The sequence below is a fragment of the Paramacrobiotus metropolitanus genome, unplaced genomic scaffold (assembly GCF_019649055.1).
Source record: "Paramacrobiotus metropolitanus isolate TYO unplaced genomic scaffold, Prichtersi_v1.0 Parri_scaffold0000176, whole genome shotgun sequence".
Classification (NCBI taxonomy): Eukaryota; Metazoa; Tardigrada; class Eutardigrada; order Parachela; family Macrobiotidae; genus Paramacrobiotus; species Paramacrobiotus metropolitanus.
The window spans coordinates 1-27,600 of record NW_026570396.1 but is presented as its reverse complement, the minus strand read 5'-3'; the positions used below and the strand labels follow the sequence as shown (position 1 = coordinate 27,600).

Below are 27,600 nucleotides of genomic sequence, written 5' to 3'. Positions count from 1 at the left end.
GTACATGGAACGGAGCTTTTAATAACGAACAGTTTCTTCCTTTAATATACTGTAAATGTATAATTCAGTAAGTCGTTGTTAAAGTATCTGTACAAGTGCCTAATGCTGTACTGGAGTTACAGCACTAGTTACAATATAATTATAGGTTGGTTGCCGCTGAATTACGAAACATATCAAATTGCAGCAGTCCTTTTGCGCATCCAATGTAAATTATTAGAAACCTGCTGTATCTGTACTATGTTTCAATTCCTTAATAAATAAATTTTGGAACTCCTTCGAAAGCATAAGGAAATGCAAATAAAAATGCTGACAGACGCAATTGCACAGTTAACTATGCAATGGTGAAGTAAATTCACAAAGGATTTAATTATTCGCCATCCAGTTTACAGCTATCAATAGTAATTATGATTTGGGACATAATGTTATGCATGATAACCTAATTCTAAAATCAAAATTGCTGCTGTATAAAACTAAAAAGCCGCACCACGTTCGATACATCCTCGGTCGAAATCATGCGACGCATGTGCCGCAACAGCCTACCATATGCATGCTCGATAGAATTTAAAATGATTGCACAAGTATTTCAAGTACCGCCTTATCACTCGTCCAGATGTTTCATACGAACTGTTTCAGCAAAACGAATAGTAGTACAGCGACGCACACTGATATATCCATGTACTGTACCAATCGCACACAATTTTGCCGACTCGATGGCGGCGTTTGCTGGAGAAACTACTGACATGAAACACATTTCACTTCGTATTCTGTGCCATGTAGTGCCACACATTTTATACTTGAGCTTTGGTTTGAGGCTTTGTCGGTTTGAGTCAGTGCTCGTGTCCTGTGGTAGATATAACAAAAATTTGTGCGAATTATAGGAAAAACGCGTTTTTCCTTATAATTTCGTCAAATTTGCGTTGTGCGTGTTAGTAGTGTGTGGCTTCGTTGAGTAGTTTTTTTCCCGGCTGCTTTGCTGCGCTTCCTGTTGTTGGTTGTTGCATATTATCGTATCCCTACATCGTTACATATCAGAATAGTTTTATTACTGTGTATTAAATTGTACATTTCCAATTATCGTTTGGAGTGTTGTGTATATTATATTCCCGTCTTCTGTTGTCGATATACCAGTATATTCAAAAAGCACACCATCCGGCATCCAGTCATACAATTATAATATCCGTATGTCGACCATCGCATAAGGAAAGATTGTCATCTTGTTACATCGATACCTTATCAGAAAATATCAGGAAAATATATTTGACAAGTGAAACACGGCGACGAAATACTCATATACCGTCAGTTATTGTTTCTGTAGCGTGATTATTTCCTGTGTGTGAACTATATTCCATACAATTTTGAATGAAGATGGCAACGGCAACGGTTAACGGTCTTGGCTTGGATCCCTCTCCGACTAATCCGAATACATCCTCCAATTCTGCATCGGGTTCTTCTTCCCCTGGACCAACATCCAACCATATACAGAGCATTACCGATGTATCCAACGGCTTTAATGGCAACAAAATAATAAACATGCCTAAAGACAGCGATGCCATCAAATTGTTCGTCGGCCAAATTCCTCGGCATTTAATGGAAAAAGATCTCAAGCCTCTTTTTGAACAGTTTGGAAAAATACACGAACTCATTGTGCTTAAAGACAAGTATACCGGAGTACACAAAGGTACACATTTATTACACCTTAACGTATATAGTAAGATTAACTTACTTTATGGATTTTGACAACTTTTGCGTATTTAATGTTTACGCTGTAAAAACGTTTGCGGGGTTGTCTTAAGAATATGTTTAAGCCTTGGCTGTAAAACAGCATAAGAAAATAGCCTGTTACTGATTATCACACTCAAAATAATGCACTAATTCCAGCAGTAAATGAGAACGTTCCGCATGGGTTGCATTGCTAATGGAGGAGCTGGGTTCCACGCTGACTGCAGTACTTGCCGGTATCCTTTAACGATCTAGACCACTTAAATAAAAGCATGAAAATTCGTTCATTTTCGGAGATTTTAAACCGAAAAAAAATGTGTAGGTGTTATTTATATCCCTAGTTTTCACATACGTGGATGCTTTAATACATCATTGACTTAGAAAGGCTCAAAAAAAGACCGAAATGTACTCGGATCACGCTTCATTACTTATTAACGGACAGATAAATTTCTTTAGAAATTTACACAGGGACGAATGAATTTATTTTACCAAGGCTTCACATTTGTAAAGCTTTTCCTTTTGTTTTGGTAAACTTTAATGACTGTGGTGTATCCGGAGATGTGAGCGATTTTTCTCTTTTGATGGAGTTGGTTAAAAGATCGAAGTCTTTCGTGTTGGAGCGTGCCGGTAGGCCGCTCACAGATTGCACAATTTAATCAGCATGCTGCATGCAGCAGACAGTCGCCAGCTTCGCGCGTTTGGAAATGTATAGATAACGATTGCGAAACGCATGTTATGATAGCGCTCGCTACCGTGGAAAAGTGCATAGTTTGCACGAGTTCGTTCTCTTGCAATTTTGATTTAGAACTTGTGTGTTGCAATATCAGTTTCAAGTGGAATGCCGTTTGGCTGGTTAGTATATTATGCGTATTAACATGCTTATTTGTGCAATGCGTCCACATCATCAACCGGCATCACTCATAAAGCACACAACACTCTAGCAATGGTAATTTTTCGAAATATTTATTTTATAAAATTACATACTTTACAATGTGCCATGCTAGCAGCTGCAGTATATCATTATTGCCAACCAAACATTTTGTGTTTATGATTATCAATAATTTTAAGAACCTGGTATAACTATAGTTGCGTGGCAAACTAGTTTGGTCATGGCTTACTGTATTGCTTCTCCCGTTTGCAGCGGTTTGTTCAGTTTTCTGTTTTACTCAGAACAGCGTATCTAAAATGAAAAATATCTTAGAAAATGTGCGCGTCCGGTGACGTTCTCAGTTAAAGCTGACCTAGAAAATTGTTGGACCGTTGTTTACTATGGTTTTAGAATGAAGCTTGACCAGTACAGGCAGTGACCATCTGTCTGATCGTAAGAGCGGGCTAAATTAGGACGGTCTGTTTACCCCAACTGACCAGTGCCAGCTAGTCGGCCTTTGTCGCGCAAGACAATTATTGACCCGATGTAACCGTAGAGCATTCATACAGCCTCCAATAGGATGAGACCGGACCGCACAGTTGTGCAGACAGAAATCATTCATCGCAGCTGATACTGTCTGAGTTGATGCAGATAGTTTAAAGCTTTAAATTGTCCTGAAATGTCCGCTTTATCCATCAGCATATATACGGCAACAGATACGAACTGTACTGTGCGGCTGCGTCGGTTGCATGCATTATAAAAATCCCGTATTTTATTCCCCTGCTCTGCATGATGTGTTATATGGGCAACCCTGGGCGATAAGGATAGCAATTGTCGCCTGTCCGTGCGTTGCATATTTGATTGCTAAATGTGCTTGAGAACGACGGCGGAAAGAATGCCGGTGTTTATGGATAGGCTGGTTTAGATTTGATGGGAAAACTTTATACACATTCCCGATCAGGCAAACTTGAAGCACATTCTCACTCAGCTGTGTATGGGGCAGTTTTATTCTTTTCTCGCTCTTTTCCATGTCAATCGGGGCTCCGGCTCTCTTACTTTGCATACCGGAAAGCGCGGAGTGCACTTTGGGATATGTCGATGTAATAGTTGCGTTGGAGCTTGCTTAAGTAAAGCAGGCAAGCAAACAGTCGCCAGAGCCAGCATTAATACATACCCAATCGTCTCATAACTTTCCATTCGGTCATGTTATAAGCAGTGGCGCTAAGGCACGGTTTTAGAGTTGTCTTTATTTTCTTCCGTTCGAGACTATTCATGTCATAAGAATGCAGCTGTACGGGTGACATTATTAAACGATAATCCGGTTTTCACAAATGCACCGAGAATGAGAAGCACAGGCGACGTGAAAAATAAAATATCTTTGTGTCACAGCGCTGAGTAATCGCCGGTCAATGCAGTGGATCGAAGGCGACTATATATGTTGTTATAACGATCGCCGGATGACGAATGCACTAGATGTAGCTATATATAACACGGTTCTGAACTTCTGGTATAAGGCAAAATTTTGTACGAGAGAAATTGTTCTAATTTGGTGAATATGCTGTTCCCACAGTCGAATAATATTGTATAATTTTGTGCATACATGGGATTATATAAATTATACGAATTCAAATTTCACACGCTTAATGTCAGATCCCTCTATACTGAAGTGTCAGTATCTAGATCTTCTGTATTTAAGTTTGTTTAGAGATGTCAGGTCTCGCAAAACTCGAAGTCGAGAAATGGATCTAGGAGAGATAAATAGATTATTTTAATTATCTTTTTAATTTGACGAAAATAGATAATTAATCTGAAGCTGGATTTACGAAATCAAGCCATAAAACTTTCGCTCTTGCGCATGTGCGCTCTTCTTTTGTGCCATATCTGTACACTGAAAACGTACAATGATTCGTAGTTCGTCATTCACATAATAATAAACTTGCGGATTGTTTTTCATTACCTTCCAGTAAAAATTTTACAAATACATAAAACACTCGGCAACTGACATACTTAGCATGTGTTGTACATATTATAAATGCAATCCATTCAATGCAGTATAGTGCCTTCTTAAGCGTGCAGTAAAAAACCTCCATTTTGGATTTTTTATTTGTACTGTAGTTGCGTTTGGACACCGTGCATAATTTGTGGTTTTCACATTTGTTTCTGGCGCATTTAATTTTTACTACTATTTTGAAAAAATATTTATAATTGCGACAAAGGAAATAAAACATGTGAAAGATTGTCTTATGTTCATAACTTAATTTCGGGTAAGAAAAGTTATAAAATGTACCAAATAAAAACGTAATTACAGTATTCTGGGAAAATATTATACTGTATAGGTCTAGGGTTTATACAGCTTGTCATGCTCAAAACGTACAGTACAAAAACATAAACACTGCACTAAGTAAAAAGGCATGGTCATGCACTTCTAGAATTTCCTGTCGCTGCCTTCTTTGATTACAAATGTTCCTTTTCCTGCATATTTATTTTTAAACTTTTACAGGTTGCGCATTCCTTACATACTGTGACCGCGAAAGTGCTATCAGATGTCAGAACACCCTTCATCAACAAAAAACCCTTCCTGGGGTAAGTTCTTCATTACAAAAATTGCGAAGTTTGTTTCGTAACACATTTTGAGTTTTTAAGGTTAAAAAGAGTTGTGTAAAGCTTGCTTGAGTACTTAACTTTTCAGTAAAACTGTCCCGACTTGGTGTCATAATTATATGAACCAGGCGGCATTCAACTACTGTAGAGAAACACACGGTATCCAGGTATACTTTTAAGAATGGGTCAAAACCTTGTGAGTTATGCATTATGTTCCTTTAACCATCTTGGTAAAACAAGGAACGTCGTAGTTTGCCGGTCAAACAGATGGAAGTAGAGTATTTTGAACTCAACTCAATAAAAATAATGGAATATACAGATTTTAATTCTGTAATCAGGGCATGACTCCTCAAATTATGTATAGCACGTTTGAAATTGTTTCATTAAATCACGCGGTAGGAAAATATTCTGCCAGTTTGTTCTTCTACTCTTGTCAAGAGATATAGCTTTGAATACACCAAAAAACCTTTGCATTTTAAATCACTATAACGTTTTACTATCATGAACCGAAAAACCTTGTATATTGAGAGTTACTTTTACAACAGCATTCACATTCGCCCATAATTCTTCAAGAAGACTGTACCAAAAACAAAAATGCTCGTGTATTTGGGCTTTTATCTTCGGTTTGTTAAACCATTTTGGGATTGCACTTAACTGTATCGTATTGTGATACAAGGAAAAGGGAAATGAGCCTAGTCAATGCCGTGTAGGTTCCTTTTTCTTTCTAACGTTGCGGTTCTGGCTCTTTTAATTTAAGCGAACTAAGCGCTTTTAAAATGCATGGCGAAATTAGAGCACATAACGACAAAGGTGCGGCTGCATGCGATATATTGCACACATCCATTGTGAATGTACAAGTACAGACATACGGTGCGTAACAGGGTGAATACCATGTCGGTTGGGTTTTATGGTCAGCGTGGTAAATGTTACCGACGGGATTCGGGGGGCCTCGATCGTAAAAAGCATTGTATTCAAAGCTAGTAATTTGCTTAGTGAACCGGAAGTCAGTCGTTTTCTCTCTGGATCATTTGGCTTGCATGAAAAGTACTGGCATGATGGTGAGATGTGGCTTAACGGAGTCGGAACAGATCCTTATGCACCGCGTTATATAGAGCTATGTACCCGTATTCTGTGTGCCTATATAGCGCGAGCGTGTATATATCAGACAAGTTGTAATATCGGGGAAGTGAACGCGTTTGCCAACTGGATAAACCAATACTAACAAAAAGGACAAGATGGATGATAGGGAATAAAAGCCTGAATGAGATAGATGTGAATGCAAATGAGGAGTGTTGTCATTGGGGTGCGACAGCCGGGGCCAGATGATGCAAGATGATACGCTTATTCCTGTTGGCTAGAGTTCGATCATCGCCGGCTGATATACATATATTCCCGGATTTTAACCGATCTTCGGTATGCATATGCGCACTTACAAACAGCAAAATGGACGAGGTTCTTCTGCTACGATGGATGGGTACTCAAACAAAGCTTTCCATTTGACGCCCCGATTCAGATGATTTCTGAAATATCAAATACTGTGAACAAGATTGAGTTGGCTGGTCAATTTATCGCATTTCCGTTGCGCATAGTGTGAACTCTCATTACTGGCGAACATCCATGCAACAAGAAAAGTCCAGAAATTCCACGTTGTGACTAATTTCCAGCAATGCAAGACGACAACGGGAGAACAACAATGAAACTAAACGTAGCATGAAAGGTTACAACATCGAACATCTCGCGTATAATCATCTGCATAGGACTTCATATTTACTTTAGCGACTCAGAATTTAATTGTCTCGATCTTGTCCTGAAAGAAACGAAACGACTCGATCTTGTCCTGAAAGAAACTCGGTTAATTAGGTTTAGACGGAAATTTTTCCGCCCCGTAATTTCAAATAAATTTGACAGGTTTAGTTTAAAAGCGCATAAACGGCGCGCAGATAAAAATTCTATCCTAATTTTCTAGCGCAAGAGTTTTTGTTGTCCAGGAAAATTCAGCAGCCATTCCCAAGTGATTGCCTAGGGTCGTTATCCGGGCAAGTAGTTAAGTTACGTATACAATTCCATGGCATAACGACGGCCTTTGGAGATTACAACAGTATCAATATTTGACAATCCTCATGAATGCGGCGTTATTTTGTATGAGACCAGACACGCATCCAACGTTCTTATAGTGTACATCAAACCGGCTGACCATGGTACTCAGGAGATTTTTCTTTTGCTAATCTTGCCCTGGCGAAATGACAGGGAAATGGATTGCTTCGCCATACGAAAAACATCTACATATCTGCACATTGCATCTGCGCAAACTGTATTGTAGTTACAAAATATAAGTCCCTAATTACTGTAAAGTGCATAGGGCAATCGCAATGCATGCTTACTGCTATATATCGCTTCTAGAATAAGTGCTTATGCGCACAAACACATAATAAGTGCAGTATTTTATGATCAACATGTCGACACGCGCCTGTAACCGCAACGAAAACAATTCTTATATGTTTGAAATCAGGTTTAGAGTATTTTCCACCTACTTTAGACACTGCTTATTTGGACTGCATCCTTTCGTATATTTACCTAGTGAAATTCTATGTTTTGGTGTCTTTGAAGTGGTGTTGTAGCGGGTCTACCATGCACAGTCCTTTGGGTAGTTTATAAATATTTTTCATCGTCGGCATTTGCGTAATCAGTAACGCACACGCCACTTATGTATGTTATTAAATGAACGGTACATTTACCGCTGTTATACACATTATTCAGATTGTCCTTACATGCCAGGCAACTGCAAAGCAAACTCGTAATTACACTAAAGCCGTCAGACGGAATTGAGAAAGGGCTATTGCCAAAATAAATGGATCAAAACGTTTTGAAGCACGAATGGCTAACAGAGCCAACATAACGAATGTGCTGTATATATACATACACCTTTTTGTAGATGACACGACCAATTCAAGTGAAGCCGGCGGATAGTGAATCCCGAGCCGGTAAGTTTACCTGCATGCGCAACGAAAACGCTTCGCATATTCTATACCACATCTTACATATACACACCGTGCGACGATTTTGATTAGCGGTTAGAGTGATGCATAATGGATAGGATGAATTGTTGACCGTTATTATTTTGCAGAGGATCGAAAGCTCTTTGTGGGCATGCTGGGAAAACAGCAGACGGAAGAGGATGTTCGTAAATTATTTGAGCCATACGGAAACATCGAGGAGTGTACGGTGCTGCGCAATAACGAAGGATCTAGTCGAGGTAAAGTGCCCACTGTGCTCAGGCGCGCTGCTGGGCTTTGCTTGACCCCAAACTGACTTTAGTGATCGACTCCATTACGGCCGGTAAAATGTTACTGTAAATAAAAATCCTCCCGTTAGGGGATACGATTACTGTTTGTACGGAATACGATACGATTTGACGAATTGCTGATATCGCGAATCAAACGATATAGGTCAGCTGTCCGCAGTATTTGTCGTCTTACCAGCATTAAAGAATTTACGATTGCTTGGATCAGCATATAAACGATGCGGATTTGTGGTAATGTAGCTATATACAAAATTAATTAATTTATTCATTGATTATCTTTCGCACGAACAAATCATCCTTGCTACCGAATATATCTATATGTGTTTCCTGGACCGTGCGAAGTACAGCAATATACTGTATCAGTAATGTGTTACCGGCTGACTCGATCTTTACATGACCATACGATACAAAATAAAAGTGGTGACAACAGCAAAGGATCTGAATTATAAGAGCATACAGTCGCAAATTGCGAAGCCTCTTGGACCAAATTAATAATCTTGGATGGTCGGCATTCGCACGATAAAATTAATTTCTGTCATTAACAGGCTGTGCCTTTGTCAAATTCTCCACTCCTGCTGAAGCACAGTCAGCAATTTCCGCCTTACATGGAGCACAAACAATGCCTGGAGCATCATCGAGCCTGGTGGTCAAAATTGCTGATACGGAAAAAGAACGCCAAGTTCGACGCATGCAACAAATGGCAAGCCACATGGGACTGAATAGTTTACTGAATCCTTTGCTCCTCAACGCCTCCGCCAATGCATACGCTCAGGTAACCAAGACGGACACTATGTACATGCAATTATTTCGGCTTTGTGCTCAACTTTACTCTTCCTGATCGATATACCCGAAAATGGACTATCGTATCCTCTAACGACATAAAGGGTTGCAAAACCATTTCAAGATCTCTCTTTACTTAGTGAAGAAATTTTCTTTAGCTAGTCCAAATATATGCAAAGTTACTACTCGTAGTATTAAGATAATAATTTCATTAAGCTTCAACGTTTACGGTCATGATAAATTAGCTCCTCGGTTGGGAACAAGGAAGTCATTCAAGCAAAAAAGTTCTACTGATCTAATGCAAGTCAAATGTTTGCAGCAAGCGGCACTCATGGGAATGAATTCACTGAACTCCAGCCCCTTCGTTAACCCGGTGCTGAGCGCAGCCGCCGCGGGTTCGCAGTTCAACAGCTTGGGCACGACATCCATGGGCACCGTGGGCGGCAGTCAGAATCTGAGTAATCCGCTCAGTCATCTGTCCGGCAACAGTTTCAGCAACGCCAGCCTACCCGGAAGTATGCCGTCGCTCGATGCACTGGCGCTGCAAGCCCAAGCGGCCCATCAGTTTGCCCCAGGTAGATCATCACGGCACTCCGTCGAAAGTTCCGTCGCGCGCGGTCACGTGCTGCAGAAGAAACGGAAAGAGTGTGGTGTATCTGGTATTGTTTGTTTGTTTGTTTGTTCTATGTTTTTTTGTGGTCTCGACTATTTTCGTGGACTTGTTTGCATCTCCCTTGTGATGTCCCAACGTGTTCTGTATATATATCGTGGATTTCGGCAACCAGATTCGTATCCGTCTTTTATCTAATTATTGTAGTCATCGTCGTTGTCGATATTATATGGGGTTTCTTTTGAAGGTGGAAATACGATGCACAGTGGGGATAATATGAACCAAAGTTTTCCGCATTCGCTGAATCAGTATCAGGGTATCAGTTTATACTCCGGACATGGCGATGCCAACGGTAAGAATTACTTACTTATATTCAACATGACATTTGCAGATGTACCTGTACAATGTAATTAGAAGTGCAGAGTATTCTGGAATGGCCTTTCTTCGTACAGTTACGTAGTAGTCACCTTTTGCACCTACTCTTTTCCAAATTGCACGCTCTTCGGAATGATTTTTCTACCACCTTCGCTCGGCCTTACGCTGACGATGGGGATGCCTATCATTGTATTGTAGTAGTGAGCAGCTTGGTGCTGTCATCGTTTCTGTTTGGTATTTGTACCTGTTTAATTGGCTGGCCGCAGATGCGCGTTGTGTTCGTGGTTGCTGTGATGGTGTGTCTGTGTGTTGTAGGCTCTTTCTCTTCCGGGAGCTCTTATGGCCACATGAACGGGCACAATGTGGTAGTACACTGCATAACCCGATGACGTCACTGATTAATTCAGGTGAAAATTGACGCTGGTATTTGTACCTGTTTAATTGGCTGGCCGCAGATGCGCGCGCGTTGTGTTCGTGGTTGCTGTGATGGTATGTGTCTGTGTGTTGTAGGCTCTTTCTCTTCCGGGAGCTCTTATGGCCACATGAACGGGCACAATGTGGCCGGAAGTAGTACACTGCATAACCCGATGACGTCACTGATTAATTCAGGTGAAAATTGACGCCGGTCTTATTGGTTTTTTCAGCATGCCGTCGATATTTTGCGGCCTGATGCGTTAAAAGCCGCAGTTGGGTTCGTTTTCCACGATCGCCGCTTCCCTCATGCTATCATCGGGTGGTGGATGTGGAAAAAACCCCAATGTTTAACCCGATCAGTCTCTACACATGCTTCTCTCTCTCGCCTTCAAGTTGACTTGATTTTGCACACTTCCTACACCAAATAAACCTTTTATATCCACAGCTATAAACACTCTAGCCTCTTTTAAAGCAGATGATTTACTTTCATTTTATACTGCTCATCATTATTACTTATTCATCGGTTTCATTTTGGCCAACTCTTAACTCTTCGCCGGCACAACCGGGTATAACTATCCTACAAATCAGCTACGCATTTAATACAAGCTACGTAAATTTTGTTGTTACCTTTATTTGCGTATGCAAAACATTTTAAACGTAAATATTGTTTAGTTTAGGAAACGTTATATACATACATTTACATAGACATGAAGCTACTACTCACTAATATTCTTGTGGAGCAAATGCCGCGGATCATTTTCTAATACAGATCTCTGTTGAGTCAGAGTTCGTTTGCGTTCTTGGGTGGTGCTGCTTATCTCCAATTTTGGAGCATATTGGCACTTACAAAAATAACTGCCAAACTTATTGTTATTTTTGAGTTAACAGTCTTCCTTGAAATTTATAACGGTGCTCCGTTTCGGTTGCAGGTTTTGTGGGGTATGACAGTTCCGCAAATGCTCAGGCCGCACTTTCCGCTCTCAATAATTACCAAATGGGACAAAAGCGTATGAAAGTACAATTAAAAAAGCCCAAAGACTCCAATGGTCGCATGTTTTAATCAGCGATCGATTAAATTATGTATGCTCCGATATTTAGCAAGTAAGTATTGCGCTCATATTGCTTGTTTGTTAATTGTGCGTTATCTTTATGCTACCACTGACAGCTAAAGCATACTGCAGCTGCCAACTGAGAACGTCTAACAATTTTTTAAATCATATATATGCGGTACATAAAATGTTACGATCTGATTGATATATTTGTACTAATAATGCAAGTACTGTATATGTTAATTAAATTAAATGGACTGATCTACGCAACCAAAACTTAGTATGTTGCTCTTTTTTTTTGCAGGATTACTTATATTACAATTATCTCACAACATATATCCATAATTTTCCATTATCTTTCCTTATGGCGACCCGGATGCTCAACTGTGCCGGCGGAAGTATTCATACGCAACCTTTTGTTATTAATATACCTACAGTGCTGCGGGATAGTCAGAAATCCCATAACTGAATGGCTCAGTTTCCAAGCTTCCAGTTTTTTGAGTGTGTGCCATATATGTTTGAGAATGAATACTGGGCCAAGCAGAATGTTGGACAATTTTTTTGCACATCAAAACGTGGAGGAGAGAGACTGGGATGGCCGTCAGTTGGTTTTTACCAAATGATTTTAGGATTTTTCACTGTTTTACCAAAGTTCTTACTTTATTCAGCAGACAGTTTTTTTTCGTTTTATATTTTACAGACGATATATCATTTACGTTGTTATACTTAAATAAACTGCTTGTAACGGCTTATGCAATATGCTGTGTATTTTGCCGTCTTCGTTGAATGCTTTAGATTTCAAACTGACCAACTGTTGCCGAAATTCTAATCCTGAAGTTGTTTTAGCTGGTATGGTGTGTCACGTATTTAACCCGTATCTGAGTGCGCTGTTGTTCATTGCTGTTCATATTTAGCCTTTACGTTTTATTTTGTTTTTTAAAGCAAATAAAATTTGTCTGTGGAAGCCGCGAGCATTTTGTTACAAAAGAAAGTACTACTCAAATGTTTCAGTACGCAGACATTCGTTAATTCTACAATACAATATCTGCGATACGAACCTTTCGTATGCCTCAAGGCAAGTGATAGTTCATGACCTTCGTATAAACCTGCGTGCGTCTGACCGGTAGCTGAAGATTATATTCCGCGCATTGTCTGTGAGACTGTGACCAACGTTTTGCTCAGAGATCATCAATGAACAATATGGTTGATGAAAAATTCCCATCACACTTTAAAATCTTCATAGTTTCGAACTGCTTAGCATTTAACTGTATCTGCACGTAAATGTTTATTTACCTTCCCACTGATGGCTGACTACAGACAGCGAAACTCCAATGGAGCCAGAAAAACGGCATACGTATTTTGTTCTTATGGGACTGCTAAGTTTTCTCTGCATTTACACCGTGATTCCACACTCGCGTCTAATTGACAGCGTGACTTTGTTGTTTGATCAGCGTTACTACTATGACAAGGTTTTTCGCGATACGGAAGTGAAAAACGATTCTGCTTCATCGCAGAACATGATAGCCGAGAGTTCCACAAACACCGGCGGTGCGTACAAAAAAATGCTAATTTGGACAAAGTGGAACAGCGAACAGCTGGCGTATGACCAGCACAATCAGCCCGGCTGGTTCAAGAACTGTCCAGAAAGCCGGTGTCTCGCCGTCACGAATCGCAATGAGCGGAAGCAAGCCAGTGCGATCATCTTTTACATGCCCGATTTTAACCCGAAGGACTTACCCCATCAGTCCGCCAGGAATCGGTCTGTGTACTATATTTTTCATTTGGACGAATCACCTGATACGACGAAGAAGCTGATGAATTATCGCGCTTGGGATAATCATCCGGGTTTCTTCAATCTGACCATGTCGTATCGGTTGGACTCCGACATATATCCGATTTATACACCGGTAATTTTCTACAGTTGATCCGCTTCAATAAAGGCACATGCGGAGATGTGAAAGCTAGTAGTCAGTTTTACATAAACCTTTCAAAATAACATTTTTATATACAGCCACAGGTGCAGTATCATTAACGGACTATCATTTTAATGATAACATGCATGACAACTGATTGTGACTTTGTGAGCGTATTCGTATTAAAATTCATGTTAGTGCACAGTTTAGGAGAGTATAGTTTTAGAAACTGATTTATAGCACTGTACGTAATTATAAACTGGATATATTAAACATACTGGTATGTATGATAAAATCTAAATTAAAATAGTACATTTGTAATACTTATTTGTTATAATATTTATATTGTATGTATTAATATAATCATGCTAATTACATAATCTAAAAATTTACAATACAGATGCGATAATAGTACGTATACGTATCCATAATAGTATTGTATCTATGTATTTGCATTTATAACAAAATTGGCTGTCTTAAATTATAGACTGCTGATTTTCAGGAGGATACACGCCTCGTCATTTTAATCAATCCTTAACCGACCCACTGTGGTATGCCTCCAAGCGTGACATCCTGTGGCTGGTATCCCATTGCGACACGGCCAGTAAGCGGGAGGATTATGCTGCTGAACTGGGAAAATATGTCAGCATCGACAAATTAGGCAAATGTGACCAGCCGGATCCATGCCGGCATAAGCACGGCGCCAATGGCTGCGATTCGGAAGATCTGATCAAGCATTTTAAGTTTTATTTGTCATTTGAAAACAGGTAAATATCTAATAGTATGTTGTCAAGTTTGATGTGCCAAAATTTCTGCGTGTTTCAGCATCTGCCAAGGCTATGCCACCGAAAAGCTGTATCGCGCTCTCAACAATGACGTCGTACCAATTGTACTCGGAGGCGCGGACTACAAAAAACTTCTGCCTCCCGGTGCGGTGATAAACGTCGAGGATTATCCATCTCCCAAAGCGTTGGCGGAATATCTAATCCATCTAATGCGGAATGAAGAGGCGTATTTAAAACATTTCGCTTGGAAATACCCCCCAAATCCGCTGTGGTATATGCCAGGAATTCCCACTAGGGAGAGCAGCAGTTTTTGTAAAATATGCGAACTCCTGCACCGCCCACCGAAAGAGCGGATTCGTAAATCGTATGAAAATATGAATAAATGGTGGTTTGCTGGGCAATGTCGGGAGTCAACAGTGAACTATAAGAAAAACCAAAGCGAGAAGGCATCTCAAAAGGAAATTATTATGGATGACTAGCGACTAGCTAAACCGCTGCTCATAAATGTGTACTGAAAACGGTTTGCACCATAAAATAGCAAATTCCCTTAAAAATGTGACCTTTTTGAGCACTTAAGGCAGATAATGTGAATGTTCACATTTTACTTGAAATATGGTATTATTCGCACAATAGGCATTTTGCGAGTAATTAAATTGATAGTTTATATAACAGTAGGACAAATGATCAAAAGTAACATCCCAACATTGTTTTAAGGCAGATGGTGGTGTTTGTTATTGATAGTCGCGGTTAATGTTTTTCTGCTTGTGATTTCCAAAGTTGACCAGGATTTAGGAGTAGCGAGTAGCTTACCTTTTTTATGTTCGACAGCTTTGCAAACACTTTTAATTTTGTAGGTAGATTCAATAACTAGCCATAGTCGAAAATTTCAAAATGTGAAACTGATTATAAGAATAAAACATGCTATCATCCAAACAAAGATTCCAACCAAAGCGTACCGTTTGGTACTTATACGGTAAGTATGGCTACTCCTGTAGTGTGCAAAGTATATCCATCCAGCTTAACATGATTTTTTCTCAGTTAACCCATGTTAGGTCATGATCCGGAAGTGATACCTTAGTAATTAGAATTCCGAGCCGGATCGCGCATCAGATACACAACCATTGTGTTGTGCGAGCTTTAGGCGCGGCATATGTGAATATGAATATGTGATATGAATATGTTAATACGAATATGTGATACATGTTTGATTGATACAGTACTTACATGTAATACGAGGTAGTATCCATAGACAGCGCCCAGCAGTGCCATGGGCATGTACTTATGTACTTATACTGTAAAATTAATTTTTAATCGTTTGCATGATTTGTATTTTCTGTGAGTTCTTTATGCGAGTTGAACGCAATGTGTCCAATGTCCATGCCTTAATCAAACAGCGATAACCTTATCGGTGTTTCATTTGACGATTCCTCTTTCGGACGACAGATGCATAAATATTATATTACTCACTGGTGTCGTGTTGAAGGTTATAAAGTTCCAAACGATCAGTATATGTACACTGGTTGATTTGGTTTTCCGCGAATGTGAATTTAAAATCTGCAACAACAGTTAGTGCTACATGCCATTAAAACGCCATTAATTTGTCATATTTCAACCTCCCTTTACATTTAATTACGATACTAAATTATACTTTGTGGTACCATCGCTACACACCTCGGTAAAAGATGGATCCGAATCGTCCGCCAGCGTACAATCCGGCCTACAATCCGACTATGAACCATTCCATGCCACCGCCTCCGTATCCGGGGCCTCCGATGCCAACTGCCGGTTATCCCCCTTCACAACCAATATATCCGAACTTGTATACGCCGACACAACCAGTCCCTCCCGTGTCAGTGCCACGCCCATATCTTCCGCACAGCGCCCAGCCGTTTGCCCATGCGGGTGCCGGAGCAGTACCGCCCGGGTATGCGACGGGTGTGCCCCAGCCGCATGTCAATGTGTCCCCGGTCTTTCCCGCGGCTCACAGTCATCTGCCACCCGGAACTTTTCCGCCCGGTTATCCCGGCGCTTCAGTGGCGAGTGGGCATGGATTTCCTGTCACTGGCCATCCTAGTAATCCCCATTATGCCCAACAGCAGGGCGGTGGCAATGTGGGATTTGTATTCAAGCCCTCGACCGAGGAAGTTCGACATAAAAAAATGGAAGTGCAATACTGTGCCAGTGGCGATTATTATGTGCGATCCACCACTCACGATAAAAAAAGTTCCGGTATGCTACAGTTCACATGAATCGTTTGCTTTATGAGTAGTGGTAATGCTTACTAAAACAATTTTACAGGATGGCGGTCATGTGTTTATGACGAACGTAATATGTTTCATAAAGTGGAACATGACTGGAAAAAGGCCTACATTGCTCGTGTGCCGAATAGTGATAGCGCTCGCATCGAATGGCGATTTGACGTTTCTGGGACCGGTGAGAATTCAGCTCTACACAGGCACTTTATTGCCACATATCGTAACCGTCTTTTTGTTGTGTTTGTAAAATACTGCTTAAACTTATATTTTACAATTTACAACTTATATTTTACAATTTTTGAAGTGTCAGTAGGTATATACTGTAGATATAAAAAATGTTGCAGGATATTCAGTGAAAACGGTGAAATTGAAGTTTCCAACCAAAACCTATCACAACGGATGTGTCAAGGCCACGTTCATTAGCGATAAAGGAGTAAAAATGGAGATCAACCCAAGCAATAAGCACCAACGAGAAGAGCAAAAGATCAAACATCTTCAAGGTGTTCACAGTTTCTCTATTGTTGCGGAACTGCACGGTGGAAGTGGAAGCGAAGCTTGGCAGCACGCTCAGTTATTCAGACAAGACCTAAAGGACACCGATTGCCCTTTCGAAGTCGTGGTCAAGCTGCAAAACCGCTGAGGCTAGACTTCCAGATTCTATTATATTCCTCAAAACTTAAATTCGTTACTGACAGATTCATTCAATAAAAATTGCGCCACTTAACAAAGTGCACCTACAAGATATCTGTGAAAGTGATAAGTACTTGGTATCCGGTATTCGTATATTATGTTCCTTTGATTTTGTATGTAGTACAAAAAGTTGTTCAAATAAATATCGAAATAATGTTAAAATAAATATCGGAAATCACATAGAAGCACAAAGATTTTCTCAAATTTCTGGCATTTAATATAACAGAAAGAAAAAGCAAAACACCACATCGAAAATAACAAAAACTTATTTATGCCCAAAATTGGAGTACTTTGGAAAGAATATGGCACCGCAACCAGTCGACTAACCGTCGCCACGTCGTGTAATTAACCAAACCAAACAATAATCTCCAAAAGCCAACAAAACACGACCCCTATCTGATCACGCACAACGAAACCGAACAAAATGTAACGCAACAGAATTCTACGTTCAACCTTTGTCTGGGAACTGTTTTCTTTTAACGGACTTTTCTTGGGGAAAGCTTAGTGTCGCAATTGCTGAACAGATTCCATTAAAGTAATCACAAAAATTCCAAACGGCCATGACGATTACCGCGATTCAACCCACCACGCCGACCACGAGCGGGCACTTTCGGCGGAGCCATACCCTTCCTGTTCAGTCCTTCCGAGATCTTTCTGTTCATCCGAGCTTTCATGGTTGAGGATGCTGCAGTGGCGCGATCGCTGTAGAATTCCTGCTAAAGAAAAATTTCAAGAAATAACTAACCGATTTATTCGTATGAGTAATTATTTTATTCTTTAACCGTTTTGGTAAGGCCTACTCAGTACAAATGGGTAATATTACTTCTTTGTTTATTAATCACATATATTTAAAAAATGGGGGAACGTTGCCGCATACTTAAATTTGCAAAGTATAATAGTAATCTAATAAAATTTAAGCCAGTAAACAATTGGGAGCTGAAATACTCAAGTTCGATTTACAGTATTTGCTGCCTCGCGAACGCGTTTTGGGGAATCATCTCCACGAACCGAATCCTCCGACATGATGACGCTAGTCTGCAACAAAATTGTGAAAGTCGCATTCAGTTCAAAATATTACTTCTCCAAATTCTTAGAATTAATGTTTTCTTACTGGGAGGTCAACATATTCGCTTTCGTTACTGCTCATAGAAAGGGCACGCTTTCGTGGCACCACTGGACCGGGTCGTGGATGCATGATCTTTCCCGCGGCAGGCGGACGTGGTTGCAAAAATGTTGGTTGACCCGGCTTGCTTTGTGCCGGTTGTTCTGTTTGCTGGGTAGGTGGACTACAAAAGTAAGGTTTATTCGAAGGCGTTATCCGTATAGGAGAAATCTAGGTGCGCAATGGACGACTTACGGACTCAACATGATGGTAGTAATTTCCTGCTGGGAAAGCCGTTGCTGTTCCAGTTCGTTTGCAGCATTCTGTTCTTGGACGCGAGTCTATAACACATAATTTGTTAAATTAAAAGCATAATGTCTGCTTTAAAATGCGAGGAAGTTAATGTGGACATCAAATACTGAAGTATTTGTGTCAAGGATATATGTACCTGCAACGAACTGATTTCTTCCCTTTTCAGACTGCATAACTTCGCCAGAAAGTCCTTCTTGTTTCGCGCACTTTCAAGAAGTGATTTTTCTTTGCTCACAGTTTCCTGCCAATAGTTTATTGAAATTAAAAAGGTCGACACTGCTTACACCGGAAACACCGCCGGAGCTAAAACATTTTCAAACTGAATGACTGCTTAAAACGTTCTTAATTCTTGATCGGTGATCGGGGTCACCCGTGCACACAGACAACGCCCGTGTCTACCTTACCCTTGCATCTAGCGTGATTCAAGAAATGCAGACATAAAAATGTTATGGAACTGGTACGTACCAAAATTTCGTTCTTTTTCTCCTGCGATGCTTTCTCAAAGGAATCACGAGCATCTCCAATACAACGTAACTGATCTTGAGCAGTTGAATGTTTTTCACGGAAATTTTCCTAAAATCGTAAAAGCGCGCGTAACCCAAATTAAGATACCGCAATTTAAATGGCATCAACTTGTCGGATTTCCATTATAGGATTCTCTACACCATACAGACTGTAGCGAGCGATCTTACATTTGCATTTTGGAGCAGTTGAAGTTGGTCTTTCAATTCCGCAATGTGAAAATCCTTCTTGCCTAAATAGAGAGAGCCTCAAATTAATGCAACCACAAAGACAGTTTTCGTATTATACCGTGTTCCAGCTGCAGTTCAGCCAAAGTTCCCTTTGAACGAACTCTTTCGACTTCCAAAGCATCAAGACTGAAAATAAGGGCACAAATCACGTCGACAATTTCTCAACACTGCATAATCCAGGATTAAATAGGTATACGGCTACCTTAACTTTACGGAAGCCATTTTAATCTCAAAAATTAAAAATAAAATTACTAACAAATTACTAAAACTAAACTGACCGGTTCTGGCATGACTTTCCAGCTGTTTCTAAGTCTTCAACTACTTTTTCCTTTGACAAAATGGTTTCTTCCCAGTTGGATCGAAGAGCAGATAACTTTGCTTCTTTAGCCATCAAGTTGCACAGTTGCTGTTCATATTCCACACGACGTAACTGAAGTACCGTTTTGGTTTCTTGCAGTTCCGACTACAAACAAGTATACACGGCAACACTTAACCAGAGGAAGAAGCTAAAATAAGATAAAAGGAAGTCGTACAGATATTCCCTCCGCGTCTTTTTCCGCAAGGCTGAGAGCCGATTTGCCACATTCCAGTTGGACTTGCAGTTCCAAAAGGCTGCTTTTTGCTTGCCCTAAGTGTTTTGCAAACGGATTCAACCTAGCTCAGTCTATTTCGAACACAAAACAAAACTGCGGTTACCGATGTCATCTGCTTTGTCGGTGTTGTCACCTTCTTGTTTTTTTTGCTCTTCATTCAACCGTGCTAAATCCATTTCGAGTCGGGATAGAAAATTCCGGTGCGTCTCCAGCTGAACAATTAAAGCACTTTTCCTTATCGAATGTGAAAATTACCAACGACTGAGCGAAAGTTATAGCCTACTTCAAGCCTGAGATCCGCTTCCGCTGCTGCAAGGCTCACGAGGCTTTCTTCTTTCTGACGGGCTAAAATGACGAAAACTCCACAAAGGAAACAAGCCAAGTAAGTCGAGCATGGAAACTGACCTTTATTTTTGTGATGCTTTTCAAGTTTGACCAAATCTTTTTTAGCCGATTCGTACCAAAACAGTAGTTGCTGAAAAGTAATGACCCATGTAAATAATGGCTGACTGCAAGAAATAATGAAAAATTCAGGAAAAATGTAAGTATCAATTGCAAACATACCTTTTGCTTTTCCAGACGGGAGGCATTGTTTTTTTCAACCGCTTCTTTACCTAGGTCATCTAAAAGAACCACACAGAATTGAAAACACCCAAAACAATGGTTCTAAAAAGCACATGGGATGAAAATTATTTAAATACATACAATTGCATAATTTAAATGAAACTTATGTTTCACTACAGCAAAGCAAGACAACAACAACAACCGAAGGGACGAAAGAGTTGTTAACTGGACAGGGATAAGCAACGTACGAATAAGAGTAATCCAAGAGCATGCGGTAAATTTCTCTAAATTACTTTATCTGTACCTGCATATCTTATTTCTGTACGCAGCTTACTGTCTCTTGCGATAAGCTCATGTTAATTAGAACAATGTCAAAAGAAAAAATTATTACTTATTTACACGTTATTCGCTCTAACTTATTATTAAAAATTATTACTTATTATTAAAAATTATTACTTATTTGCACGTTAATTCTTATTTACACGTTAATTCGCTCTTGAGCTGGTTTATCATGTATGTATAACCATAAAATTTGCGTCCTTGTACAGACAGTACAGCTGTGATTAAGTATCTCATCACACTCCGGGTTTTTGGCGACTTACACTGCTGAATAACATCCGACAGGCAATCCACATCCTCGATGAGAACATCCAGTCTTTGACGAACTTTATCCATTCTACAATACGGGAAAGGCTAGGATTATTAAACACTATAATAACTGACCTGACGGGCACCAGATCGCACAGGCAGCAGTTGCCTTTGGAAGAAGTTTGAGGTTTGATCATGATACCTTGTCCCGCTCTGGTCACGGTAATGGATTTCATTCTGCAGTGTCGTTTCCAGTTTCAGTTTTTCACCTTCTGAGCGTTCCAGTTCTTGCAGCATGGCCGCATACTTCTGCTGACCGCGAGTAAGGTCAGCTCCCTGCAAACCGAAAAGCGTAGCTGGTGCCATCCTTTAAACGGCGAGTATTTGAAGTCTCCAAGTTAAGTCCGACACTGCATACCTTTCGGTCTTTGAGTTTTTGCCACTTTTCGTACCAGTTTTCAAGCTGTACCAGGTGGTGATCAACCTCAGCTAGCATGATGTCAGCTACGACGGGTTCCAAATCGAACTGCTCCGCGACTTGTTCGGCAGTTTCAGCATGATCCTGTTCGATCTGCAGCATTTCTAATCGCAAATGGGTCACTTCATACGCTTTTAATAAAAAAGGTGGTTAGTCAACTCAAAACAATGCGAAAAAATAAAGTGAGAGATTCAGGGAACATAAAATTGAAGTTGAAGTAAATCTAGTTTTGACAGACAGCTGAAACACGAAAAACGTTTTCCACATTCGCCACAGTCCAGCAAGACATTACAGTACTTACTGAGCGCCGTGTATGGCATGCCATTTGGCTGAAAACGTAGAAAGGGGAAACAACAACCCAAAGCGTACAGAGCTGAGCACACATCTCAGTAACATTTTTAGGTAAAATTGTAAAAATTTAGAAATCGCATTGAGTACGGACGCCAAACTTTTGCTTTCATTTAATTCCTAGAGCAATTATTTGCAGTCGTTCTTTCGGTGGTGCTATAAAATGAGGATGAAACGATCTGGTGTACTCGAACTTTTGGACGAGAAGAAACCTTTGAAGATTTGCGCTCCCATGGTGAGGTACTCTAAGTAAGTGAACACAACATTTTCTGGCTGCTCTTCATATCAATTTCAAGTTTTCACACCAGCTTTGAGCTACAGTATTTTGGCTTTCACTTCGTTGTAAAAATTATCGTATTTGGGATATGTGCGGAAGTTTTGAACTTTTGCTTGTTAAATAGACACTTTTGTTTTCCCGGTGTTACGGAACCATAAAATCTTTTGAGTCATACGCAATTTTTCAGGTTGCAGTTTCGACATTTAATGCGAAAATGGGGGGCGGACGTGGTTTTCAGCCCGATGATTACTGCGGATACTTTCAGAAAGTCTGCTAAGGCTCGCGATGCTGATTTTTCTACTGATCAAAGTGAGAGTGGTGTCTCGGTGTGTCTTAAAAAATAACGATCGTTTTGTGTAGACAGTCTTCGCCGTACGGTTTTCGGAAATTTTCGCATAGTAGTAAAGTTCACATAGTATGTCTTTTTTCACAGATGATTTCCCGCTTATCGTTCAGTTTGGTGCTAGCTCACCGGAAATTCTTTTGGACGCAGCTGAACATGTAATTGGGTACGCGCGCGGAAATTATTTAATTTCGTTTTTCAGCAAATGATTATAGTGCAGTGAGTTTCACCAGGAATTTCGATTGTTTGTAAAATTTATCGTATAGGCTTTGCGACGGGATTGATGTTAATTGTGGATGCCCTCAGAAGTGAGCTCCTTCCGGTATTTGTGTTGTTAACCTTGTTGCTGACGATATAATTTCTAAGGTGGGCGATTGGAGAAAAGATTGGAGGATATCTTTTGAGTCGACCTGAACTGATCCAAGATATGGTGCGGCAGCTGTGGAACCGGGTTCCGGAAACTAGTTTTACGAAATCTATAAAGATTCGAGTGAATGAGGATATCTCGTAGGTTTTGTAGAAAAGATTTTCGGTATTAGTGAATAATATTAATTGTCACGTAATAAAAAAATTATTCGAAGCTTTTTTGCTTCAAAGCAAAACCGTGGATTTATGCCGGCAACTCGAGGCGGCTGGTGTTTCTTTCATAACCATTCACGGACGAACACTGAAGCAGAAAAACGAGCCTGCAGACTGGGATGCCATTCGGATTGCTAAAGAAGCCGTCAGGATCCCCGTTTTCGCTAACGGTGATATTAAAACATACGCAGATATTGATCGGTGTGTGGCTGCAACAGGTGCTGATGGAGTTATGTCGGCTAACGGGGTTTTTGATTACATCCTGCTCTGTTTTCTGGCTATGATGTGACACCTGTGGAATGTGTTGAAGACTGGGTAAGTTGCTAAAATCGCTTGTTTAACTCATGAAACGCGATGTTAAAACATAGCCACAATTCGTACATCAGAACCGAATTCACGCGCATTTTTCTTGGTTGCCGTGTTAGAACTGATAACAGTTACTGTGACATTAATATTTTTGTTTAGCTCCAGATTAATCAAAGAGATCCGTCGTGTCCATTTCGCATTTTCCACCATCATTTAATATGGATGACGGAAAAATACTGTCGAAATCTGAGCGAATCAGATTCAGCGATTTGCAGAAGAAAGAAGATGTCGTACAGTATATTACGGATTATTTCCACATCGATCCAGAAAAATTGCAGACCAGTAGAGCGGCACAGATGGAACAATATGGAATTACCTGACCGCTTTCATTCCCGAATGCCCAAATATTGAATTGTCCAGCTGCGACTGGCAGTAAATTTTGTTTACCTTTGCCATGTCTGATGCACTAAAAGAATTGGAGCTGCCTAAATGTTCGTTGGGATCACTTTTGGATCGTACGGTCCATGTATCAGGATCGTTGGCGAATTTGTTTCCATCGAAGTGGCTGACAGATTCAAAATCAAATGGAAAATCCAGTGTGAGGAATGCTTCCGGCAAATATTTCGAGAAGCTCCGCACGAACCCTGCAACGATGTTGGTTCTGGCTGCTGTTTTGTGTAACTCAACTCACAGCTTTTTGATTAAAAGCACTTTTAAAACGTTTTACGTGGCCAATTGGTTTTTGGTTACTACTATACCTGTTCGAATGTTTTGCCAGTTGATCTCGATATACTGGTCCCGGTCTGGGCGATTCAGCTCACTGTGAAAGCCTACAAAGCATTATTAGATTGCATACTGTACTCTGCTATAACTATACACCTAAGAGAGAATAAAATGTACAGTAAAATATTCCTTTCGATGTTCTGGGGTACGTTACGTTTTTCTTATATCGATACTGACGAACAATGATGAAAACAGATAACTGTAAAGAATTTTTTCTTGAAACATAGATTATTTCAAACCGAACCAGACCATAGAGCACAGATGTTCTTACCTAGAACGTGCATTAGTTGTCGGGCTACTCGAGCTGGCGTGAAACAGCCTGCATGGATAAATAACAAAATTTATTATGATATTATTAATATTGAAAACAGCGTTGTACCTGGTGTGTTGTTGTTCAAAACTATCGATACGTCGTGTACTTGTACTTGTAGTACGATAGTACTAGACAGTACTTCTATTGTAGGCATTGGGTATTGTTATAACAGAACAAATAATATATATACGTAAAACGTACCTTTTGATAAGAAAACATATTGTCGCTTTCCTTGCATCCCGACATTTGCAGCACATCTGGAATACATATATAAATATAAGTATACTGGGTAAACGAGAACGATTGAGTAATTTGAGCGTCCTTTTGGGCTAACGGAGCTCATTTTTGCACTTACGCCGGCCCTTTGGTGAACAAGGTGTAATTTTTTTCGTTTGACTTCACTGGGAATCGGAGACAGGTTTGTGACTCCAGCTTCCCGAGCACGTCGAGGAGTGCATTGGTTTCGTTGCCTGAAATTGTGTGAGCGTCGCTTTACAAAGAGTTTCGTGCACTGGTACACGCACTTTTTCATTCTTGCTTTTGTTTCGTTACAAATGTTTTGTTAATCTTTTAGTGCGGTTCTTTACTGTAAAAAGAGAAATGACTTACCGGATAAATTCTCGGCAAAAGCAACCGGCACTGTTGCATTCAACCATATTGTGGGGCTGCCAAAAAATGTCTCTCTATCTTGCGAAGACTTCCGTTTGGAATCACCTAAAATAACAGTTTCCATACCGCGCTCGTTATAGTGATTTAGTACTATTTAAATACGGTATTTTTAGCTCATAAGGGAGTTTAATTTTCTTTCGCTCATTGTACGAAGGCAGCGACGGCGACATGTTTGGGCGTTTTGAGATGCCGGTTGTGCGGGAAGCGGTGATTGAGGCACATCCGTGCGCTCAACCTTTCTGTATAGCAGCCCCGAATGCCCACGATCAGGTGTGCGGGTGCTGGCTATCAGACCGATCCCTTGCAAGCCGAACCTCCCCTTTATTATGAACAAAACTGCACATGGGATGCTAGCATGACAAAGCCTCCGCGCATAGGGCGGGCGGAACGGGAGAAAAAACCATGCAAACCAGAACTACATAAATTCAGGATGCAGCCGCAACTGTTCTGAAACTTCGAATAACTTAATAATCTGTATGCACGTTTCAGGAGTACAACCCACCACAAGACTGTTGCTAAGCAATGAGCGCCAGTAGAATACAAAAGAATCACTTCCGCTCAAGTAAATTAACCATAATTAAATGCCAAATTTAATTGTACATTAAATCTCTACACGGTCTACCGAGTATACACTTTACACAACTTTATGCAGCGTAAGCTGGACGAGCGCATAAATAAATAATTCTATACGTGTATACGTGCCGGCACGTATACGTGTATACGTGCCGGTATAATTTGTATACGTGTATTATTCGGTAGACCGTGTAGAGATTTAAACTCCCTTATGAGCTAAAAATACCGTATTTAAATAGTACTAAATCACTCCTATAATGTTCTGACAAATCGAGAATGACCATAACTAATCTGTTATGAAGTACCATAGAATCACTGAAGTCTGTTATTTTAAATTCGCTTCATTCGTACTATGGCAGTAGTTATACCAACTTGCACGGAAAGCTTTCCCGTCAAAGATTTATCCACGTAATTGTCGGCAGCAGTTATCCCACAATAGGCAAATATACTGACACAGATAAGCAGCACATTTTTCTGAGCAAACATTTTTGCACTTTTGCTAGCAATTGTAAAAATATAGTCGAAAAATTACTATGTATATCTATTGTTCGTAGTGGATTAATGTACACCGCGCTTCGACAGATGCAGAATGAATTAGGATTATTGAAAAACAACCGTTGCGTACATATACGTGACTGTAGAGTGATCACTTCCTGCAGGCTCGAATAGAGAGTTGCTTAATTATGACACAAGCAATTAAAGATGTCAACTTCGTTAGGGGTTTCTTTTCTTTCACTCTGGTAATGTTTGACAATTGTTACGGCGACCATCCGAAACGACACACTTTTGTTCATCATTGTTGCATCGTGAAAGCGACCCGGTTTCGCACCACGGAATTCAATAAATTTTTTTTGTGAGACAGGCCAAAATAACGGCTACCATAGATTTAAATTAAAAACGGACTATTAATACGGAAGATCACCTATTAACATTCTTTATTTTAAAATGAACATTCAAATCTTCGATCTGCGTTATTGGGTTTACTAGTAATCTGCTATAGCGACGGTAAAGGCACCGTATAAAAGCACTGTTTTTACCGTATTATTTAAACTGACTTTTCAGTTTTCAAAATTTAAAGAAAACTTTTGTTATATTTGAATTTTAAACTCTCAGCGTTTAATGCCCGTAACCGAAGACCCTAATCGAAAACTGTTAAACAATATCCATGAAAGCAGCGCATTATTGATAGCTAGCACAGAATATTAATGCAGTAGATAAAAATTTTGTTTATCACTCGTCTGCCCGGCGACTGCCGGACAGCAGTGCGATGAGTCACATACTGTATCTCGATGGGTTGAACAAGTGGCTTCCACTCTGGAAGCGGCTTGACCAGTGGAAAAGTAAACAGCCTGTCAAATTCGCTTCTGGACACAAAGCGTCTCTCTCTGAGTATGTGACGCAGCGGCGGGGAACCGAACTAGAGAGGAGTGGGGCAGTAGGCAAACTGCGATATACTATACGGAGCTACCGTAGCGTAAACCTAATGAGACGTGGACTTCGTCGACATTTTGATTATGCCTTCATTTTGGCTGGCTTGGTATTCCATCAGATCCTGTATTCACACATGCTTATCAGCATCAGAAATTCCCGTCGTACATTATTCCTGCGACAAGGTGGTTTCGCTTGAGCACACATTTCCTTAGAGACCTTTTCTGGATGC

At 40.2% G+C, this 27,600-nt stretch overlaps 6 protein-coding genes across 11 annotated transcripts; 4 read left to right on the top strand and 2 right to left on the bottom strand.

The window, feature by feature from the left end:
- The first annotated feature begins 728 nt into the window (after nt 1–728).
- LOC129600406 (CUGBP Elav-like family member 3) lies at nt 729–12,648 on the top strand. 6 transcript variants are annotated; one of them, XM_055498898.1, is made up of 10 exons: nt 731–1,678; nt 5,088–5,170; nt 8,121–8,169; nt 8,313–8,441; nt 9,035–9,261; nt 9,589–9,844; nt 10,127–10,231; nt 10,765–10,863; nt 11,598–11,769; nt 12,022–12,648. In XM_055498898.1, the coding sequence occupies exons 1-9, from the start codon at nt 1,360–1,362 to the stop codon at nt 11,726–11,728; spliced, it is 1,398 nt and encodes a 465-aa protein (XP_055354873.1). In that variant the 5' UTR covers nt 731–1,359; the 3' UTR covers nt 11,729–11,769; nt 12,022–12,648. The 6 variants fall into 6 exon arrangements, 4 of the variants coding, with proteins under 4 accessions (XP_055354875.1, XP_055354876.1, XP_055354873.1 ...); XM_055498897.1 differs by having other exon boundaries at nt 9,589–9,928; XR_008692048.1 differs by lacking the exons at nt 10,765–10,863; nt 12,022–12,648 and adding an exon at nt 10,899–11,234 and having other exon boundaries at nt 730–1,678; nt 9,589–9,928; nt 11,598–11,738.
- Nucleotides 12,649–12,888: 240 nt separating this feature from the next.
- On the top strand, nt 12,889–14,296 carry LOC129600420 (uncharacterized). The gene is made up of 2 exons (XM_055498918.1): nt 12,889–13,624; nt 14,133–14,296. Exons 1-2 carry the CDS (start codon nt 13,049–13,051, stop codon nt 14,166–14,168), a joined length of 612 nt encoding a protein of 203 aa, XP_055354893.1. The 5' UTR covers nt 12,889–13,048; the 3' UTR covers nt 14,169–14,296.
- A 1,588-nt stretch (nt 14,297–15,884) lies between these two features.
- Nucleotides 15,885–17,497, top strand: LOC129600417 (peptide-N(4)-(N-acetyl-beta-glucosaminyl)asparagine amidase-like). Its single transcript, XM_055498915.1, has 3 exons — nt 15,885–16,644; nt 16,714–16,848; nt 17,015–17,497. Exons 1-3 carry the CDS (start codon nt 16,098–16,100, stop codon nt 17,308–17,310), a joined length of 978 nt encoding a protein of 325 aa, XP_055354890.1. The 5' UTR covers nt 15,885–16,097; the 3' UTR covers nt 17,311–17,497.
- Nucleotides 17,498–17,573: 76 nt separating this feature from the next.
- On the bottom strand, nt 17,574–21,959 carry LOC129600423 (myosin-9-like). The gene is made up of 17 exons (XM_055498920.1): nt 21,690–21,959; nt 21,474–21,607; nt 21,286–21,359; nt 20,684–20,742; nt 20,525–20,594; nt 20,403–20,464; nt 20,223–20,331; nt 20,060–20,154; nt 19,805–19,989; nt 19,585–19,652; nt 19,467–19,528; nt 19,240–19,347; nt 18,911–19,015; nt 18,718–18,803; nt 18,472–18,646; nt 18,321–18,395; nt 17,574–18,076 (listed from the first exon to the last, which is right to left on the bottom strand). The coding sequence occupies exons 1-17, from the start codon at nt 21,849–21,851 to the stop codon at nt 17,900–17,902; spliced, it is 1,806 nt and encodes a 601-aa protein (XP_055354895.1). The 5' UTR covers nt 21,852–21,959; the 3' UTR covers nt 17,574–17,899.
- A 198-nt stretch (nt 21,960–22,157) lies between these two features.
- LOC129600415 (tRNA-dihydrouridine(20a/20b) synthase [NAD(P)+]-like) lies at nt 22,158–24,492 on the top strand. The gene is given in 9 exon segments (XM_055498913.1): nt 22,158–22,346; nt 22,562–22,683; nt 22,808–22,883; nt 22,984–23,025; nt 23,084–23,224; nt 23,315–23,549; nt 23,552–23,611; nt 23,762–23,834; nt 23,837–24,492. Coding segments are annotated over 9 exon segments (981 nt in total). The 5' UTR covers nt 22,158–22,260; the 3' UTR covers nt 23,983–24,492.
- LOC129600414 (hatching enzyme 1.2-like) lies at nt 23,847–26,498 on the bottom strand. Its single transcript, XM_055498912.1, has 7 exons — nt 26,309–26,498; nt 25,308–25,412; nt 25,054–25,168; nt 24,900–24,955; nt 24,657–24,704; nt 24,361–24,432; nt 23,847–24,246 (listed from the first exon to the last, which is right to left on the bottom strand). The coding sequence occupies exons 1-7, from the start codon at nt 26,424–26,426 to the stop codon at nt 23,975–23,977; spliced, it is 786 nt and encodes a 261-aa protein (XP_055354887.1). The 5' UTR covers nt 26,427–26,498; the 3' UTR covers nt 23,847–23,974.
- Between the last annotated feature and the right edge of the window lie 1,102 nt (nt 26,499–27,600).